Source organism: Trachemys scripta, chromosome 2, assembly GCF_013100865.1.
Source record: "Trachemys scripta elegans isolate TJP31775 chromosome 2, CAS_Tse_1.0, whole genome shotgun sequence".
NCBI lineage: Eukaryota > Metazoa > Chordata > Testudines > Emydidae > Trachemys > Trachemys scripta.
This window is the reverse complement of record NC_048299.1, coordinates 9,461,621-9,483,250: the sequence shown is the minus strand read 5'-3', so window position 1 is coordinate 9,483,250 and position 21,630 is coordinate 9,461,621. Positions and strand designations below refer to the sequence as shown.

General features: G+C 46.3%; 1 protein-coding gene across 7 annotated transcripts in view; it reads left to right on the top strand.

The window, feature by feature from the left end:
* Positions 1 to 21,630, top strand: part of ADCYAP1R1 (ADCYAP receptor type I) — a 179,722-nt gene that overhangs the window by 60,394 nt on the left and 97,698 nt on the right. For all 7 annotated transcript variants that reach the window (XM_034759880.1, XM_034759877.1, XM_034759876.1 and 4 more), the window contains exon 3: positions 10,482 to 10,587. In XM_034759880.1, the coding sequence (XP_034615771.1) occupies positions 10,482 to 10,587 (106 nt within the window). The remainder of the gene's footprint in view (positions 1 to 10,481; positions 10,588 to 21,630) is intronic.

The following is a 21,630-nucleotide window of genomic DNA, read 5'->3' as shown; positions in this document are numbered from 1 at the left end:
TGTTCATCATTGGGAAGCTTTTCCAGTTCTTCACTCTCTACTTTTCCCTCTGTTAGTCTCCAAGCTGGTCAGTTTTACTGTGGTGTTACTCTGACACCATTCAGCCTCCTCCTCCACTTGCTTCTGAATAGGTTTGTTCCTCCCACCCCAAGTACGTGCAGTGGAACAGAGGCAAATCTATGGAGAGAGATTTACTGAGAAGGCTGGTTTGCAGATTACTGGCCTCAGTCCTCTGAATAATGGGTTCATTAAGAGATTAGCCTTTTCCCACTTGGACACAACACGGGAACCAGCGTCTCCTGGCTCTGAAATGAACACACATGAATTTTACAATGGTAACGTTAAAAAGTTCTGCCATTATGAACGGCCACCACTATAGTGAACGCTATGACCCTACCCTTAAGCAACTTTCTTTCTAATTGCAATTTGATATATTCTCCGAAATTTGGAAGCCCCTTGGGAGAACATAAGAGCATTAGCAGGACACAGTGTCAGAGCCAGGTGAGGATATCTGGTAAAGTTGAGGGCAAATAGTTTTAATTTAATTAGGGGATTAATTAAAGCTTTCTCCCTGGGTGGGTTTCTACAGTGGTAGTTGTTGCACAGCTCTGTTAAGTGCTACTCAGATCAGTGGTTCTCAACCAGGGGTACGTGTACCCCTGGGGGTATTCAGAGGTCTTCCAGGGAGTACATCAACTCATCTAGAGATTTACCTCGTTTTACAACGGGCTACATAAAAAAAACTGGCGAAATCAGTACAAACTAAAATTTCATACAGACAATGACTTGTTTATCCTGCTCTATGCACTGAAATGTAAATACAATATTTATATTCCTGTGGATTTATTTTATAATTATACGGTCCAAGAAAGCAAGAAATTTTTCAGTACTAGTGTGCTATGATGCTTTTGTATTTTTATGTATGATTTTGTAAGCAAGTACTTTAAGTGAGGTGAAACTTGGGGATACAGAAGACAAATCAGACTCCTGAAAGGGGTACAGTACTCTGGAAAGGTTGAGAGCTAGTCATGACCCCATTGAATGGTGAGTTCTTGCTGACGTTCTAAACAAAGGGCATTTCCTGCCTGAAATGTTTCCATTGGGGTTTTATTTAAGTTTAATCTTTGCAAAGAAACGAACAGCTGAGCAAAGCCACAAGTCGAAAGTCTCAAGAGTTACGTTATTTCAAAATGTACGTCTGGAGAATTAGGTTTTGCACACGGGTGGATTTGCTGTGCTTTAGAATGCTAACATCCTTCAAGGTTATTTTGGCATGGTGCCCACATTCAACCACTCTGTGGCCCTGATCGTGAGCCCTGCTAGAGTTCAGGGGCTACCCAGGCAGCAAAACTGTCTGCTTGGGAATTTGAAAGGGGATCCCCAGTGATGCTGCCGCAGCTTCACTGCTCCAGTACCCGAGCTAGCTAGATGAAAGCTACCGTGGGTATGTTTCCATGAGCTGTAATCATACCTCATCACTGCAGTGCAGACAGACCCCCAGAGGCACTAGCACAGAACATGCAGACCATGGGGAGGAGGAGCTAAGGGGCTAAGCCATCTTTCTGCATCCCCTGATCCCAGGCTGCCCTGAGGGCTGGAGCAGCCGCTGAGTTAATTTAAACAGCCTTGGTGGCTTGACGACATTACAGCAGCCTCCCTGGACTGCCCTACTGGTGGCAGCACCATCCACGTTCTCCACAGTTCCATGGTCTAACCTCCTACATGTTCCAGGGTGCTTCCTACAACAAGGTTTGCAAGGGCTCGTTCGAAAGCAGCCTGCAGTTGTCTTTACAGTGCCTGTGCTGGAGGAATCTCTCCCCACCCCCTCAGCCCAAATCAGGGGGTTAGTAGTGTTTTACCTGGCATAAAGGACCAGAGTAGGGGTGAGGGTCACAGCAGAATGGGTTTAGCAAGGGCTAGATACTGAATAAGATTAAAAATGAGTTGAATAGATGGCCTGGTGTTTTAGGGCATACATCACAACCTCGAAGAGCCGAGGTGAGTAAGACACATCCCCGGATAGCAGGTCATTGCATAGTCATCGAAGACAGGGATTCAAGAACTTTCCTCTAAAGCAGGTGGTATTGGCAATTATTGCAGCCAGGGACCACCAAAGATGTACCCTGGAGATGGCATTGAGAATACCTGCCTCATGTCACTCATGCTCACAGACAGATTTGATAATTGGTCTTCTCCAGAAAATGAAAGACTGCATATGCCAAACTCAAGAACTAGAAGGTACTGCTGGTTGCATAATTCACCTTTTTATCCAGAGTTACTGCTTCAGAAGGCATCCATTAAGTAAATTATGCGTGATTATACAGCAGCTGTTTTCTAGTGTGGAGATTGACTCCCTGGGAGATGCCTGTCTTTCAGCTCCAGAAGGTAACCACATCTTACATACACATTAACCCATTGAAAGGGATCAATGACCTGTCGTGCCAGCTGGCTCTGTCATTTTAGGTGCAATTTGTTTTAAACTGAGTGTCAAAAAAATATTCCATCTATTGTGTTCTTGTGACTCGCTTTGAATAGCTTCCTAATGACTTTCCTCTTTAACTTTGTCTGAAGTGTTTTGAAATTACAGTAGTTTGGGCTCCATTTAGGCCAACTGACAAAAGCACAATCAAGTGATGATGCGTGGCCTTTATGGAACAAACAACGTATTCAGTTGTCAGGCCAATGTTGTAGGAAGCAGTAATGGCATAAATCAGCACCAAGAAAACCTATCTAATCAGAGATAATTCCTGAGCATCCCCACAAGTAGGCTGAGAAATGATCGACAACTGCAGGCCTTGGTTGGACCAATTGCTGCTTGTTAGAAATGGGCATGAAAGCTAATAACATTGTTTCCATTACAAACAAGCTTCCTTTCTGTAATTCCCTCATGCATATTCATCGTTTTGGTGAGTTAGCTTTTTTAAAAATGAGAATCAGAATAGAAGTAATTCAGTATGACATCAATGATCAAATAAACCCAACAGATTAAACTCATCCCTAGTGTAACATGACTGAAGACTATAGAGTTGCACCAGAGATGAATCAGACTCCATTTCGTCTTTATAGTTTGTTGATGTAGATGACTGTTTCCAAAGGGCTCAACTATGTTCATACACAGTCTCGGTCTCTCTCTTCCTCACTGCCTGATCTAAATACTATTGAAGTAGGTGGAAAGACTTCCATTCAATTCAGTGAGCTTTGACTCAGGTCCTTATAGATAGGAAATACAGAGATCAAAGGGGAAAGAAAGCTAATGTATAATTGTTTTTAAATGATTTCTTTGTTGCAATGAACATACCAAGGGTATTGTACCAATTCCTGTTACATCAGGAGTTTGGCTTTACAAATATAAGGCCTGAGCCTGCAAACTCTTAAGCACATGAGTAACGTTTACTTACTTGATTAGTCACATTCAGTTTACTCATGTGAATAAGATTCTTAAGTGTTTGCAGGATTGATCCATAGAATGTCCATTGAAAGGAATATTCTATTTTTAAACCAGCATTTCTAGCCATGAATTCTACACTTTGGGGGGAAATCCTCATTGTTTTTTGTCTCTGAACCAGTTCTTCAGTGGGGGCACACTGAGACTTCTGAAATCCAGTCATATCCTATGAAGAGCTTTTTTGATTTCCACTTGTGATCTGCAAAATTATTATTATTGCTTTCCATTAATCTTTTTTCTAAAAAAAGTGTTGATCAATGGCTACAAATATGGTACTGGGTCATTTTAATTTCTAGAACTCTTCAATGTACCACCCTGATCAGTGGGATCGGCTATCTTTTGCTACCAGTCTCCACCTGATCCCTTAGCTAGATTGGTCCATGGACATCTCACTGGCTCAGGGGCACCCTCCTTACACCTGTGCATGGGCTAGCTAGACCTTGGGGCCCCAGTGTGCAGAAGTAAACAATGATGGGTATCTGCTACTCCATTTCCACTATTACACCCTCCAGAGCTGGGGGAGAGGGTTGATGTGTGGAAGCCATGGCACCATTCCCCACAGAGCATTGGCCAATGCAACTAACCCAGAGTAGGAGGAGAGATGTCATCATTTGCTTGTGGAATAAACCAGCAACAAAACAACTCCCTTGAGCAAAGGGGTTTAGTGAGGGGATTGTGACTCCCTGAGCCACAGTTCCTTCACCAGGATCCTTTTGGGCAGCTCAGCAGTGTACTGCCCCTGACTACAGGCCATGTCCTTGTGGCACAAGCTAGCCTTACGTTTGTTTATTTGATGCAACTAAGCAATGCTTATGATTTAATTTGTAATGCTTAGGGACCTATGAAGAGCAGGGCTTCCTGTCCTAGGCACTAGCGAAACACAGAGGAGTACACAGAACTTATAACTTATCTTTACAAATGAAGGCTCAAAAGCATCATGAATGTGTTCCATGTCTCTGAGGTGCTTTATTAATAATTCCTCTCTCTCATCATGCTTTATGAAGGAAAGTCAATATGACTATCTATTAGATAGGGAAACTGAGGAGTAGAGACTTGACAAAGGTTGCCCAGTATGCTACTAGCAGAACTGGGGAATAGAGTCCATATCACCAGTGTCAGGATTCAATACACTAGCCACTGAGCCACTTTACCATAGTAGCAACATGTCTCTTATCTTATTTCTTCAAAGTTAAATAGCCAGCATCTATTTTTAAAGCCATCAGTCTACATTTATTTTTCTTCAACATCACAAGTTCAGGTTTCATACCCCTTTTGCTTGATTGATTTTTAGTTCATTGCATACTAAACAAAAATTTGCCTGCCTTCCTAGAAGCTCAAGGAGTCCCAGTCGCTTGGGTCTCTGGGTTTTGGTTCTAAACATTCATTTGTCTTTCTCGTGCTGCCTGCCTGGCTTCTAGGTTTTGTGATATCCATCAGTGTGTGCCAGCACTGCAGGTGTCACTGGTGTTTTCAGGGAAACTGCAACCAGTCTGTCGGGGAGCAGCAAATATCCTCAAGGCAAAAGAAATAAGATCAGAGAAGGTTGTGACCCTTGTGTCACATTTTGGGGGTTCAGCCCACAGCAGTGCAGGGGTGTATCACTGCCTGTAGCCCTATGTGCCTCAAATGCTCTGCTGCTGTGGCTCACAGATTGGACACCAACAGCCAGTGGACAAAAACAGTCCCCTGAGCATCTGATTCAGAGCTCTGCAGCCCTGGTTCAGTGTTCTGACCCCAGCAGCCTGCCAACAACACAGGAGCCCCACCAGGGTCTCCAGCAACTGTGGTTACTACTTGAGGGCATTTACCCATTGCAGCTTATGCTGCAATACTTCTGTTAGTCTTAACGGTGCCACAGGACCCTCTGTTGCTTTTTACAGATTCAGACTAACGCAGCTACCCCTCTGATACTTGCAGGGTGACCCCAACACACTCCCCACCCTGGATTTTCCCCAAACCTTCTGCCCTGAAGTGCCCAGCCCTCTCATGGAGCACTCAGAGAATTCATAAGGTTTGTTGCACTGTAGCACAGTGCAGACTCACCCCTGCGGCATCTCCTGCTGGTTGTCCTCGGGAATTAGCGCTTCAACCCAGAAGCACCCTCTGCAGGCCAGTGAGCCACTTGCCATTGCCGCCCCCATGTCCGTCCCAGGACCCCAGTGCCCTTATCTCAGGGTTCTGCCTCCTGCAGTACCCCACCATCTTACTAGGTTTCTCCACCCCTTGGGAACCCCCACCCCCTATCCCCACATGAGCTCACTCATGGCTACTGCCAGTTTCCATTTAGCCCCCACGCCCTGGGGCAGACTGCAGTCTATCAGCCGATCATCACATGCAATACAGGGTTTGGACTGGCTGCCTTTACCCGCCCTCCGGCTGCCCCTCTGCAAGCCCAATGCCTAGGTGGGCCTAGAACTAGGCCCTGCAGCCTGGGGAGTTGCTGGCCTAGGGCTTCCCAGCTCCTAAGGCCTTTCCCCAGCCTTGCCTCCCTCTAGGTCCCCTGGGTGAGATTCCCCAGCAGCCAAGCCCATCTTCCTCTCAAGTCAGAGAGAGACTGCTGCTTCTTTTGGCTTCCCTGGCTTTCTTATAAGGCCCAGTTGCTTAGTTTGGGTTGTGGCCCCAGCTGTAGCCACTTCCCCCAATCAGCCAGGGTTTCCTTGGCCGTGCCTCAGCCCTCTGCAGGGCTTTTCCAACCCCTTCCGGGCTGGAGTGGGTGTTCACCCCGCTATATGCACCTTTAAAGAGACCAAAGTTACACCTGGGAAACTCATACTTCCATTACCATGTACATTTTGTGATGCTGTTTGGGAGGCTAGGGAGATAGCATCCCTATGCATGAGTGGCATACAGTGATCTGAGACGTGTCATGCATGCTGGGCTTAATCTATGATTTCCAGAGATCTTCCGGGAAATTCTCAGCCTGGAAACAGGATTAGATGATATAGCCCATCTCAGTATAACTCTCATTTAAACACTGACACCTCTTTTGCAGTGCACCCCAAACATTGTTTAATGTTCTTAAAGTGAAGACTGTGTTCCTTACAAAGGCAGTGTGTCCTAGGGGATAGCACACTGCACTGGGACTCAGACATAAGAACATAAGAACGGCCATACTGGGTCAGACCAAAGGTCCATCCAGCCCAGTATCTTGTCTGCCGACAGTGACCAATGCCAGGTGTCCCAGAGAGAGTGAACCTAACAGGTAATGATCAAGTGATCTCTCTCCTGCCATCCATCTCCACCCTCTCATAGACTCATAGACTTTAAGGTCAGAAGGGACCATTATGATCATCTGGTCTGACCCCCTGCATGCTGCAGGCCACAAAACCGTCCCTACCCCTTCCCTTGACTCTGCTGTTGAAGTCCCCAAATCCTGTGTTTTAGTGACTTCAATTGGCAGAGAACCCTCCTGCTAGCGATCCCTGCCCCATGCTGCAGAGGAAGGCGAAAAACCTCCAGGGCCTCAGCCAATCTACCCTGGAGGAAAATTCCTTCCCAACCCCAAATATGGTGATCAGTAAGACCCTGAGCATGTAGGCAAGAGTCTCCAGCCTGACCCCTGTTAGCCATTATACTAACAGAGGCTAGGGACACCATTCCTTACCCATCCTGGCTAATAGCCATTAATGGACTTAACTTCCATGAATTTATCTAGTTCTCTTTTAAACCCTGTTATAGTCCTAGCCTTCAGAACCTCCTCAGGCAAGGAGTCCCACAGGTTGACTGTGTCTGTGTGAAGAAAAACTTCCTTTTATTTGGTTTAAACCTGCTGCCCATTAAGTTCATTTAGTGGCCCCTAGTTCTTATATTATGGGAACAAGTAAATAACTTTTCCTTATTCACTTTCTCCATACCACTCATGATTTTATATACCTCTATCAAATCACCCCTTAGTTTCCTCTTTTCCAAGCTGAAAAGTCCTACCCTCTTTAATCTCTCCTCATATGGGACCCATTCCAAACCCCTAATCATTTTAGTTGTCCTTCTCTGAACCTTTTCTAATGCCAATATATCTTTTTTGAGATGAGAAGACCACATCTGTACACAGCATTCAAGATGTGGGCGTACCATGGATTTATATAAGGGCAATAAGATAGTCTCCATCTTATTCTCTATCCCTTTTTGTATGATTCCAAACATCCTGTTTGCTTTTTTGACTGCCGCTGGACACTGTGTGGACGTCTTCAGAGAACTATCCACAATGACTCCAAGATCTCTTTTCTGATTAGTTGTAGCTAGATTAGCCCCCATCATATTGTATGTATAGTTGGGGTTATTTTTTCCAATGTGCATTACTTTACATTTATCCACATTAAATTTCATTTGCCATTTTGTTGCCCAGTCACTTAGTTTTGTGAGATCTTTTTGAAGTTCTTCACAGTCTGCTTTGGTCTTAATTATCTTTAGCAGTTTAGTATCATCTGCAAACTTTGCCACCTCACTGTTTACCCCTTTCTCCAGATCATTTATGAATAAGCTGAATAGGATTGGTCCTAGGACTGACCCTTGGGGAACACCACTAGTAACCCCTCTCCATTCTGAACATTTACCATTTATTCCTACCCTTTGTTCCCTGTCTTTTAACCAGTTCTCAGTCCATGAAAGGATCTTCTCTCTTATCCCATGACAACTTAATTTACGTAAGAGCATTTGGTGAGGGACCTTGTCACAGGCTTTCTGGAAATCTAAGTACACTATGTCCACTGGATCCCCCTTGTCCACATGTTTGTTGACCCCTTCAAAGAACTCTAATAGATTAGTAAGACATGATTTCCCTTTACAGAAACCATGTTGCCAAACAATTTATATTCTTCTATGTGTCTGACAATTTTATTCTTTACTATTGTTTCAACTAATTTGCCCAGTACTGACGTTAGACTTACCAGTCTGTAATTGCCAGGACCACCTCTAGAGCCCTTTTTAAATATCGGCGTTACATTAGCTATCTTCCAGTCATTGGGTACAGAAGCCGATTTAAAGGACAGGTTACAAACCATAGTTAATAGTTCCGCAATTTCACATTTGAGTTCTTTCAGAACTCTTGGGTGAATGCCATCTGGTCCCGGTGACTTGATACTGCTAAGTTTATCAATTAATTCCAAAACCTCTTCTAGTGACACTTCAATCTGTGACAATTCCTCAGATTTGTCACCTACAAAGGATGGCTCAGGTTTGGGAATCTCCCTAACATCCTCAGCCGTGAAGACTGAAGCAAAGAATTCATTTAGTTTCTCCGCAACGACTTTATCGTCCTTAAGTGCTCCTTTTGTATTTCGATCGTCCAGGGGCCCCACTGGTTGTTTAGCGGGCTTCTGCTTCTGATGTACTTAAAAAACATTTTGTTATTACCTTTTGAGTTTTTGGCTAGCTGTTCTTCAAACTCCTTTTTGGCTTTTCTTATTACATTTTTACACTTAATTTGGCAGTGTTTATGCTCCTTTCTATTTACCTCACTAGGATTTGACTTCCACTTTTTAAAAGATGCCTTTTTATCTCTCACTGCTTCTTTTACATGGGTAAAAGTAAAAGAGACCTGGGTTCTCTGCTCAGCTTTGTCCCTGGTGTGCTGAGCGACCTTGGCAAGTCACCTTTTGGTCATGTAGCTATGTTAAAACCTACTAGGGAACTTTTAGTTCATACCAGCAGGGTCTACCCGTAGCATACAACCCTGTTTGTCAGCCTGGGATAGAATTGGGGTTGACCTTTGATACTCTTATATCCTTAGTAATATGTGTGAACAAAGAACAAAGATACTGTGTGTGTTGCTTCTGCCTGGCCAGATGGGTTTGTGAGTACAATGGGAAGAGATAAGGGATAGAGCAGTTAAAGTGTTACAGGGCATGGTGGGAGTGTAACATATATGAGCACACTTTAAGATTGCCTCAATCCCATCTCAAGGCATGGTCAAGCAACCAGGCGGGAGGAGCAAAGAGAGTTTGGGGGGAAGGCATAAAACACTAAAAGACCAAAGAAACACCTGTCCCTGACGGTAGCACAACCTCAATCCTCACCCCTCCCATGGGGTACAAAAGGCATGGGACTGTGGGCATGCTCTGCAGGTATATTTGGGCCTGCTCAGAAGGGGGAATCGGGACATAGGCAAGGCTCTGTGGCATCAGAGCTGGGAACAGGGGAAACAGGCAAGGCTCTGCGGTGTCAGAACTGGGAAGGGAACACTGGGAAACAGACTCTTTCGGTGTGTAAAGCTACGGACATGCTTGCTTGGAACTAACCCCAATAAACATCACATTGCCTGCACTTCGGACTTCTGGTCTTCTGCTTTCTGTCTGCGTGACAAGAACCAGGGGAGGGGGTGAAGGGAAAGCCCTCTAACAGGACCAATTAATGCCCAACACATTAATGTGCTTTAGAAATCACACCCCTGTACTCTGCACTACTGCCCTGCGTATACAAAACCTCTAGTGACTTCCTTTTCTCTCTTCCTTTGCAGCATGTCCTACACTGGACTTCTGTAGAGATATAAAGATAGTGGCTAGTCCCAGGAGAGATTTGATCAACACAGCTCAGTTTAGCTGGGATTGCATTTCATTTTGGCTGTAAAACCATCTTGTAGCCATGGGAGAATCGAGGAAAGGAGGAAACATGGGGTGCACAGCCACAAAAGTATTTACCTGGCTGAAAACTAGAAGAAAGAGGTAGATTCAGTGACATGCCCAAGATTACACAAGAGTAAATGGCAATACTAGGAACTGACCCTAGGGCTTCTGAGTCCCCATTCAATGATTTAACCACTAGATGATCCTTCCCCAGTGGCTTCAGACTCCATAAAAGCAGTGTATTAGAAGTGGATAGCAGGAAAAATAAAACCGATGACATTCCTTGCAATAATTAATCTCCATTGTAATCCTGTTGTTTAGCTTTAGGTCTTCTGCACCAGGCAGTGAGTTTACAGTGCATTTATTTCACTTTCCAGGGCTGTTTTCCCCCCAAGAGGAGGATCACAAGATTTACTGGTTTTCCCATGAGTTCAGGATAGACTGGTGTATTTGTAATTGTTCTGCTTTCTGCCTTTCAGGTTGCAGCGACGCACTCAGACTGCATCATCAGAAAGGAGCAGGAGGCCTGCCTGGAGAAAATCAAGAGAGCAAGTGCCCTCAATCCACTGAATGAGTCCTCCCCAGGTGAGTTCCAGTCTGGGATCGATATGTATGTTGAATGAATGCCTTCCGGAGTTTCCCTCTTAGTACATGTGTGATCTGCCATGTGACACACAGAATATTGATGCCAAAGGCTTACTAGAATATGATTTAGCAATTAAAGTTAAATTAGCTAAGATAAACATTATAAGAGCGATTAACTGTCATGCTTCAGGGCAAATGCTGATGATCAGCCAAGGTCAGGAATATGCTTCCTTCCATAGTACAGTATGACACAATGAGGTATATTTATGGGACTGATCCAGAGCCCATAGACTTTTCAATAGGCATTGACCGGGTCAGACTTTTTGGGGTTTTACATCTTCATTTGGAGCACCTGACATCAGCCACTGTTGGAAATTGTATATGAGAGCATTGGTGTGTTCTGGAATGGCAGTTCCTATGTTCCTGTCTTCAGACTGAGAAGACTGAGAGGGGACATGATAGCAGTTTTCAGGTGTCATAAGGAGGAGGGAGAAAACTTGTTCACCTTAGCCTCTAAGGATAGAACAAGAAACAATGGGTTTAAACTGCAGCAAGGGAGGTCTAGGTTGGACATTAGGAAAAAGTTCCTAACTGTCAGGGTGGTTAAACACTGGAATAAATTGCCTAGGGAGGTTGTGGAATCTCCATCTCTGGAGATATTTAAGAGTAGGTTAGATAAATGTCTATCAGGGATGGTCTAGACAGTATTTGGTCCTGCCATGTGGGCAGGGGACTGGACTCGATGACCTCTCGAGTCCCTTCCAGTCCTAGAATCTATGAATCTATTTCAGTAATAATTTGCACCAGTGGAGCACCTGATCAAAGGACCTCAAAAGTGCTTTACAGACACTAATCATATGCTACCATGATGAGTGCCAGATTGATAGACAGAATCCTCCCACTACCTCAGAGCCACAGACAGAAAAATGGAGGCCCAGAGAGATGCAGAGCCTGCAATGCAGAGGTGCTGAGCACCGTCTCCTTCTCATTGACTTCAGTGGGAGCTGTGGACGCTCAGCACCTCTGAAAGTCAGGCCCTACATGACTCCTCTGAAGTTGCACAGCAAGTCACCAGCGAAACGTTACTGGAAGCCAGGCATCAATTCTAGGGCTCCGGCCAAACTCCCTGTGGTGGAATTTGGGTTGGAGGGGTGTAAAGGCAGCACAAAAGTGGCCAAACTGGGGTCATGGTGAAATCCTGACTGTGCCGCCTCTGCCTGGCCATGTTTTCCATGTGTGAAGCAAGGGGGAGGATGCAGGAACCTCTATGTTGCCTCTGTGCCACGGGAGCATGCCCGAAAGTGGGGGTGCTCCTCCCATGGTCTGTTCAGATGGCTTTGTGGGCAGAAATCTGCCAGGAGCACCATGTGAAGTGACCACACCAGAGGCTTGCAAACTGGCTCACGCAGCAGCGGCCGGACCCTGCTGTCCAGCGCCTCGCGAATGAATCAAATGGTTTGATGGAACCAGGGAGAGCGCACAGGTCAGGCCTTTCCTTTTACCCACAGGCTTCTCTAGTTGTTTCTAGATGAGCCTCTGAATCAGAAATGTGGGCAAGGGGGAGAATCTTTCGCTCCCCTTCAGAGCTATAGCAGCGGCTGATTGTGACTCTTGTTACTTTTTATTAATGATGAGCCAATTGGCTGTTGTTTGGATTCAGGAATTCAGAGAGTTTAGGGGCCATTGGATCAGCTGGTCTCACCTCCTGACCAGCTCAGGCCAGAGAATTTCACCCAGTTGGCCCTGGTTCCTGCATCCTGACTCTCAGATCCTTGAACATACAGTCCAGCGTATCAGGCCGTGTCCCCAGGCAGAGTTACAACCGAAGCCAATGCCACAAACTCTGCTTCTCCTGGACCTCTGCGTCTGGCGAATCCATTCCTGACACGGGAGGGAAGCAACCCCTGCCTGCATGGCCTCTCTCTCTGCCCTACAAGCACTGCCTTGGCAACGGGGCCCAGCTCCCCCCTTTCTCCTTCCCTAAGCGTCTTTCATGGAAATCACCACAGGCGAGATTCCCCCAGCTCTTCCTCAGCAGCGCTGGGGAGAATGAGGTCCCTTGTAGTCCCCTGATTGGCCTTGCTCAGTTTGTGACTCCAATTAGGGGGCACAGGATGAGCTGGAGAGACTCACCCAAACTTCCTGAGTGCCAGTGGGAGAAGGAAGGCAGTGAGTGGGAGTGACCACTGGCACCCAGTGTAGAGTAAGCTCCTCCATGAACTGGGGGGGGGGGGGTGTAACTTACTTTGCCACCTGCTGTCTGCCCCGCTTGGGAGCCAGTGGAGGAATTGTGACTCTAGGGGGCACAATTATGCTAGCCTGGCTCAAGCTGGCGCTCTACCAATAGCAATGTAACCACCTGAGTCCGTACCTGCCTGGACCCCCTGGGTGACTAGCCTGAGCCACCACCCCATGGCCTCAGCTACACTGTTATTTTTAGTGTGCTCGCTCAAGGAGAGCTACCGTGGGTACGTCTACACAAGCTCGGCCTCACACCCTCAGTTCCGCGTGTAGTCCTGACCTTCAGGTAACCGCTCCACTGCAAATGACACCAGGATTGTCTCATGCTCGGCATATCTGCGCTCGCTTCAATCGAGCTGGTGCAGATAACAATAGCACCGAAGGCGTGATGGCATGGACCCTGGTGGTGGCTAGCAACCTGAGTACATACCCAGAATCCCCAGCGGGCTTGTTCTTGGGTAGCTAGCCCACCACGGTTACCTGTGCCAACTCGATTAATGCTGGGGGGGCGGTGTTTGCCTACCCTCCCTGCAGACACACCTTCCTTCGCAGTGTCAATGGGCTTATTCCCTGCTCTGCTGCCTGCTAGCCCATACTCGGGGCAGATTATAAAGCCATAATCTAGACCTATCTGATTCATCCAGCTTTGTGTGGTACGTATTTCAGACCAGAGTCTGCCACCCTTATTCATATTGAGTATTCCCTTATTCCACAACGATTCCTACTGCAATCAGTAGGGCCATGCATGGGGTAAAGCAATATTCAGCATCACCGAACCTGGCCTTTCGTTCACAGTTATCAAGAACCTCATATAAAAGACGGGCCCATTTCAGTTCTCGCTGCTCTGAAACTCCCTGCTTTGGGATACCTGCCTGCAGGTGAAGGTGGCTGGGGGCATTTGCAGTGCGTTTTCATCTTTGATTGGTTCCTTTCCCTTCCACCCACCTCAGCCAACCTGTTCTTCAGCTGGGAGAATGTGCTGCGCTCTCATTAGTGGGCTAAAAAAGTAAGGCTTATTAAAAGTGACAGCTGCTGGAGAAATGGACTGTTAGCTTGTTTCCTTTGGAAAACCGAGCAGCATAGAAAACACCTATGTGCTTGTCGGAGGCAGATGGGAGAAGGAAGAAATGCGTTCTGACTGGTAAATAAACAGAGAGGGAGGTGAGGGGTAGAAACCTATGTATAGCTGTTGACTTCCCATCCAAACAAAGCCATGGAACAAAACCTATTTCACGAGTAATCCTCTATCGAAGGAAATCTCTCTTCCGGAGGTCCTTTGGGCAGGGGCTGAGTTAGTGGGCACAGGGGCAGTTTATTTCATTACTCCTTTGTTCTGTGCTTATACAGCACCCGGCGCAGTGGGGTTCTGGTCCATGACTGGGGCTGCCGTGATGCAAATAAATAATGGCAAGTTCTACGGACCTGTTCCTTCCAACCCATCCTCATGCTTTAAATCCTTCCCCCAAATAAATGAATCCTATGGAAGTCAATGGGGGCTCTTTCTGCATGCTCCACACTGCTCATATTAGTTCAGTCCTCCCTCACTTTGCCCCCCGCTGTGTTTGGCTCCAGCTTCCAGATTTGCAGAGGAGTTAGCTCCCCAGCCAGTCCTTAGGGCTCCCGCAGCGAGCTGCAATATGTGCACAATGCTCACGCTGCAGCTGTAGCCACGGAGCCTTCAGATTAATGCTAACAATATTCTCCCAAGTAGCCAGCCTGCGGATGCGTTCGTGCCTTGGCACAGCAGATTTTCCCCCTCCTCTGGGTTGTGTTTGCTGTCGTTTTGTTCTCTGTCGGGTTGTGTTTTTCTTCCCTCCACTGCTTTGTGGTGTCTGTAAGTGCTTGGGAAACAATGGAGCTTTCATGTTTATTTTACAGCCCCTCCATGATCGCTGCTTCCTCTGAAGGGTTTTCAGTCTTTCAGGGGCTTTCATAAGAAAGAAAATAAGGGTAAAATACTGACCCCGCCCCCTCATCCCTGCAATCCTGGCCTCCCACGTGCAACGCCTGAATAAAAGGAGATGCATACATAGATTTTGAGCAAGGGCCAGAATCCTCCTTTCGTGAGCTGTGGAGGGAGAGAAAATGTTACAGGGAAAAACAATGTAGGAGAATGAAGGGGAGGAGACAGGAGAGAAGGAAGGGCGGCCATGCACAGCAATGAGACCAGATGCTCTCCTACACTGATATCTCTCTGATTTTCTGCCATGTTCCAGCCTCAGTCCTAAAGAAGATTAGAGCAGCTTCTAGGCTGCTCTAACCTATGATAGCTGGCAACAGTCTACAATCCACTGACCCCACCCCATCATCCCTGCAGTACACTAGGTGAGAATTGGCAATGCACATCTGCACTCTGGCCAAACCCTCTCCAGCTCCCAGCATTCTCTGGCCCATCCCCATCACCTGGGAGTTAGTGGGGGTGGCGTAGGAGTTGCCTAGATTGTCTGTACAGCATCTGAAATGTTCCCCTTACTAGGGAAATACTCAGCAGGCCAGGTGCAGTTAGTATCTGGCCCCTTTTTGCTGCCAAAGTTGGAACAAATGGGCTAGAGCACATGACAGAGTCTGGCCCATGAGTCCAGCTGCAAGACATTTTAAAATCTGAGGGCCAAATCCTGCATCCTTTACTCACAATGGAAACACTCATGTGAGTACTGGTTCCAGTACAGATCTCTTAGGAGGTGATTTCAATAGGGGTTAATGATGCTCAGCACTTTACTGGTTTGATCTCTTGGTTTAGTAATTACAGTTTCTGAAATACAGTTCCTTGGTCTACCATGTCCATAATGCAGGTCTGTTCTGGGCCCACAGTGCACTGGATTCCATCTTTGTAGGGGAATGCCCAGTCTCCCCAGACTTGCCATTCCAGGCAGGGGTCTACACTCTGTCTGTAGTACAATAATCATGATACTTGCACTTCTGCAGTGTCCTTCATACCAAGATCTCAGAGGGTTTTATGACTGTTCTATAGTAATACGTAGCTCTTACAGAGTGTTTTTCATCAGTAGATCTCAAAGCACTTCACAAAGAAAGTCCATATCATTATCCCCATTTTACAACTGGGGAAATTGAGGCACAGGGCAGTAACTTGACCAAGGTCACCCAGCAGGCCCGTGGAAGAGCTGAGAGTGAAACCCAGGTCTCCAGTCTAGTGCTTTATCCTCTAAGCCATATTGCCTCCTCACAGCCTCTCAGAGGTGTACGTTGGGGACTGAGTGATCACATCACCTGATCACAAACAACCCTGAGCACAGCAGGTATACAACCGTGCATAGCAACACTCCACAATAGTTTAGCACAGGGACTGACCAGGAATACCCTAACCAGTTGAAACTGCAGGGTGTATTTTAGTAGCCGTAATATTTGGAGAACACACCAGCGCTTATATTCCTTCCTTATCCGAAGTGCCATGGGATCTTTCATGACCACAAAAAAGAGACACGCATGACAGATGCTTAATACACTTCTGGACTGCATCCGGGCACCATAGTGACAGGCACGGTCTAAGAAGCTGAATGGAATAGGAAGTGGTCAGGGCTCTGGTTTTATGTTTCATTGTAAAATCATCTTTAATTCTGGCTGCCCCAGTAAACTCTTTTAGCATGTGGCATGCTTTCCATCCCACCCCCTCCATTCCAGGGACAGCTGCGCATTTCCAGCCCCATCAAGTATTATAAACAGCTCTTTACTGGGCTATACATTTGCAGCAATCTTCTCCCGCAGGAGAATCATGCAAGCCAGAGCCCTGTTGTCATTTGAACATGATTGAGAAAAATGAAAGGTGTGGGGCGGGGGAGAGAGAGAATTGATTAGGTTGCGCTTTCCCAAATGCAGTGGGTGAGCGATTTTCACAGATGTGCGCTTTGAAAAGGAGCCCATCTGGATGGGAAGATGGAGCCGGACTGCTGCATTGTGCTGGAGAGAGAGAGAGAGTTTGCTCTAGTTTTTTTTTCCTGAAATGCCTCATCAATCTCCCATTCTTTCAAAGCCTTTGAGTGAGCCATTCTTATTGCCTTCACCAGCCCTGGGGAGAAGTTATTTCATTGTGCATGCACCTCCCTCCTTGTTGCAGCTTTGTATGGGAATAATCATAGAATATCAGAGTTGGAAGGGACCTCAGGAAGTCATCTAGTCCAAACCGCTGCTCAAAGCAGGACCAATCCCCAACTAAATCCCCAAATGGCCCCTCAAGGATTGAGCTCACAACCCTGGGTTTAGCAGGCGAGTGCTCAAACCACAGAGCTGTCTGTTGTTCTCCTAGTTATTAGCTCTTCAGAAGTGCTTTGGTGGTGTTGGATATCTCTCCGCAGCGGGGCAAAGCATCCACTGACAATCTAATACCAGGTTCAGAAGCCTGGAGCAAGAGACTTGGGGTAAAACTAGGTACTACATGACTCCAGACTTGGCAGATTCACTCTTATTATTCATACTGGAAGGGGTATAAACTCACATGCTTCAGCAGAAGCCAAGGTCTAGACAGTTGGGTTAGGAAGAAACATTCCATATGGATAGGTTATCCCATAATTGCCACCTGGAGTTTTTACTGCACCTTCCTCTGAAGCCTGTGATGCTGACCACTGCTGGAGACAGGACGCTGCGCTAGATGGACCATAGATCTGAGCCAATGTGGCAAATCCTATGTTCCTGCATATTGCATTAACACCTAGTGGCCCCACTCACTGTCAGAGCCCCATTTTGTGATGGACTGTAAGACCACTCCTATGTCAAATCGCCTACAGTCTAAATAGACAAGACATGTAATATTATTATCCCCATTTTACAGCTGAAGGATTGAGGCATAGAGAAATGATGTGAATTGCCCAAGATCACACAGAATGTCTCTGGCAGTGAATGGGACTAAACCCAGACCTCGTGAGTCCCATTCCCTAACCACATGATGATCATCACTTTTGATTTCACTAACCCTTTTGTCGCTCGTCTTCCATGGCACCTGCGGTGTTGCCATTGTTCTAGCAAGATGCCATTACAAGCAAGTGGAATGTATGGGCATGCTGGTACACTCTGGATATGAGAGGAACATCCTACTTGCATATATTTAGTATGATCAGCTTCCATGCTGATATATTCCACATGGATGCACTAGGTGTGTTCCATAGGAACGTTGGAATTCCCATTCCAGATCAGACCAGTGGCCCATCTAGTCCAGTAGCCTGTCTCCAACAGTGGCCAGCGCCGGATGCTTCAGAGGAAGATACAATAATCTCCTGAATGGAGAATTACGGAATAACCTTCCCACAGAGGAAGTTTCTTCTTACCCTCATCAGCATAGCAGGTACGTGCTGCTGGCACGTTCAGCAGCACTCTAATGGATAACATGGACTTTCTCATTTGATTCCCTCCCTCTCCACCTCTAAAATAAATCTAAGTGTTATTGTCCTTTGGACATTTGCTGAGTTTAATTTAATTGAGCCAGCAGAGGAAACAAAGAAGTTGTATTTCAGTGGCTAAGAGCCTGAAATCACCATCTAACTTGAAAATACAGGTGTGAAAAAGGCTACTCTGTATTACAGAGTGTATTATACTATGTCATGACCCCAAGGTCTTGAGTTTGGGTCCTGACAGTTCATGAAAGCAGCAACACTCCAACCCTCCACCTGCCACCCTAGGAGCCATGAAGCCCAGCCCCACAGTGAGGGTCTGCCCCTGAAATCCAATTGGCAGAGTCCCAGAACAGCTGATTGGCCAGCTGGCCCTACTTAAACCAGACGCAGGAACAGGCTGCAGTCCAAATAACTGCGCTTCACTCTGCACTGGACTATGTGCTTCTGGCTCTGGTTTGACTTCCTGGCATCCCAGCCTGGCTTAACTCCTGGCATCTGACTTGAGGTTCCTGACCTCCAGTGTGTCTCATGGCCCCGACTCTGGTTCCTGACTTGTGGTTCATGATCTCCAGTTTGTCTTCTGCTTCTGACCTCCTGGTATCCTGACCCGCTACCTCTTGTCACTGCAGACTCTGGCTCTGACTCCTAGGTCTGGCTGCCTACACCCTGGCTGTGACCTAACAACACTTACGTAGTGCTTTCAAACATAGAGGAAGCCCAATACTCTCTTGGGGGGTAGGTTATTATTAACCAACAGAACTGTTAACCAAGTCCCTACTGCAGAATCTCTTACTGCAGGTGGCGGTGCATGAGCCAGAAAGACTTAAGTTCCTGATTGCAATTGCCATCATCATGGCAAGTCCCAAAGGGACATAGACTTCTTGCAGAATCAGAACCACCCACATCGATCTCTCCCTGAAGATGGTCTGGCTGGATATTCAGTTTATGTTCATTGCTGGCAATCTTCTCACACCACTGAAGTTTTTGGTGACCCTATGATTGCCGTCCATGTGATCCCCAGCCCTGGAGTGCGTTCCTTGGTAAACGTGCTTTGTAATTCATTTGCCCTCCATGCTAATAATAATTGGCAGCAAATACAAGCCCGGGCCAACCTTAGACTTTACTTGTAAATTGAACCCCTTGGATGAAGAGTCCTGTGCCAGTAAGCTCTTTGGGAGGGGGACTGTCTTTTTTTCTGGGTTCATACTGCCCCTACTTCAGTGGAGTCCTAGCCCATGAGGGGAGGCTCCTAGGTGCTACTGCAATACAAGTGGTTAATAATAATGTGTGAAAGCCACAATGTTATTTTACAGCGTCTCTTTTGAGACTATTTCTGCGCCCTGGTAATGAATAACAGAGGCATTTTGGGGTGGTTTTTAGCAAGGAAGGTGCACAATTACTCCAAGCCAAAATGTATTGTGACAGACCCAGACCAGTGGGGTACAGGAGTCTGGTAGAGGGCAAATATACTGGTCACTGGATGAGTAGTTTTCTGTCCCCTGAGTGACCAGAGAAGGGGCTGCACTAGAGTAATCAGGAACCTGCTAGAACCAGTTAAGGCAGGCAGGCTAATTAGGACACCTGGAGCCAATTAAGAAGAAGCTGCTAGAATCAATTAAGGCAGGCTAATCAGGGCACCTGGGTTTTAAAAGGAGCTCACTTCAGTTTGTGGTGGGAGTGTGAGGAGCTGGGAGTAAGAGGTGTGAGAGGGTGAGCTGCTGGAGGACTGAGGAGCACAAGCGTTATCAGACACCAGGAGGAAGGTCCTGTGGTGAGAATAAGGAAGGTGTTTGGAGGAGGCCATGGGGAAGTAGCCCAGGGAGTTGTAGCTGTCATGCAGCTGTTACAGGAGGCACTATAGACAGCTGCAGTCCACAGGGCCCTGGACTGGAACCGGGAGTAGAGGGCGGGCCCGGGTTCCCCCCAAACCTCCCAATTGACCTGGACTGTGGGTTCTTCCAGAGGGGAAGGTCTCCGAGCTGTTCCCCAACCCACATGGTGAATCTCTGAGGCAAGAAAATTTGCCAATAAGCGCAGGACCCACCAAGATAGAGAAGGAACTTTGTCACACTATTATTAGCTATTTTTTTTTGTTAGGATTACACAAGGGCAAGGGGAGGACAGTGCATTAGTGCAGATGTTATTTATTATCTCTGATTGCATGAGCATGTAAAAGCAAAAGGGCTAAGGAAACGGGAGACACCGATGTATATGCTAATGATTCATGAGGACAAGACAAACGTTGACCTTTTCAGTAATACCTTGGGTGCTTTCTTTTGTTCTGCATGCACTGTGTACTAAGTGTAATGGAATTGTGTAGCTACAGGAATACAGATACTGAGAGAGTCTTAGCGGTCAGTGAGGAGCTCTATTGCAATGGTTTTGGTTTCTCAACATGTTCCTATATAGGGTCAGATTCCCTACTCTGGCTGCAGATTTCCAGCTGAGAATTCTCCATGTAAAGACACTCCCTGTTGATTGTAACTGTGCTGTATATCTGTCCCTTTTCCCCATTACATAGGGAGTGTGTTGGGGGTAGGAGTGGGTGGGGAGGACGCATGGGCTCTATATCAGAGGGGTAGCCGTGTTAGTCTGAATCTGTAAAAAGCAACAGAGGGTCCTGTGGCACCTTTAAGACTAACAGAAGTATTGGAGCATAAGCTTTCGTGGGTGAATGCCCACTTCATCAGACAGCTCCAAAGCCAGGGGAGGAAGGATACAAAAGTAACCCCAATATTTTATAAGTTATTTTAAAACATTTATAGAGGTATTTTCTGTAACATTACTGGCAAATACAGAGACCTTTCTTCAACCATCTGTTCAAAGATCCACGATTAGTATTATCACACCCTAAAAGACAGACCAGTGAAATTTTAAACCCCTGTTCTTAACTGATCCAAAGTTGGGAGGAAATAAGAAAACATGTATGTGATATCTGCTTTTCAGTGTAAATATGGCAGCTGTTAATTGCTCCTGTTTGGAATACTAGAAGTCCTGCTAGTGAAGATAGATTTGTGGGATGAGTTCAGGATTGCAGGATCAAGCCTGAAGCTGTTCAGTGTGCGTGCGGAGTTTCTCTTGTCTGCACCAGGGACGCTGTACAGGAAGGATCACGTCCTAAAATTGTGCAAAAAAAGCAATTTGTTACTTGCTGAAAACATCCTAGTTCATCATTCTGAACCATTCTGCATTTGCATAAATAAAGCTCTTTATCCATTGGTGTTATCAGTGGATTAATGGCATGTGTTTGTGTGGGTATATATATAACCTGTATGTTCTTGATAAAACAGCTGCAATTACTAGTCGCTATCTTGTCCATTTAAAGGGAGACATGGGTTTACATTCATTCTGCTCTTTTATTTCAATACCAGGTGGCAGGGCCTCCTCTCAGTTGGCAGCGATATAAGGCCCCAGTTCAGCAACATAGTGAATCATGGGGTTAGCTTTAAGCAGGTGTGTA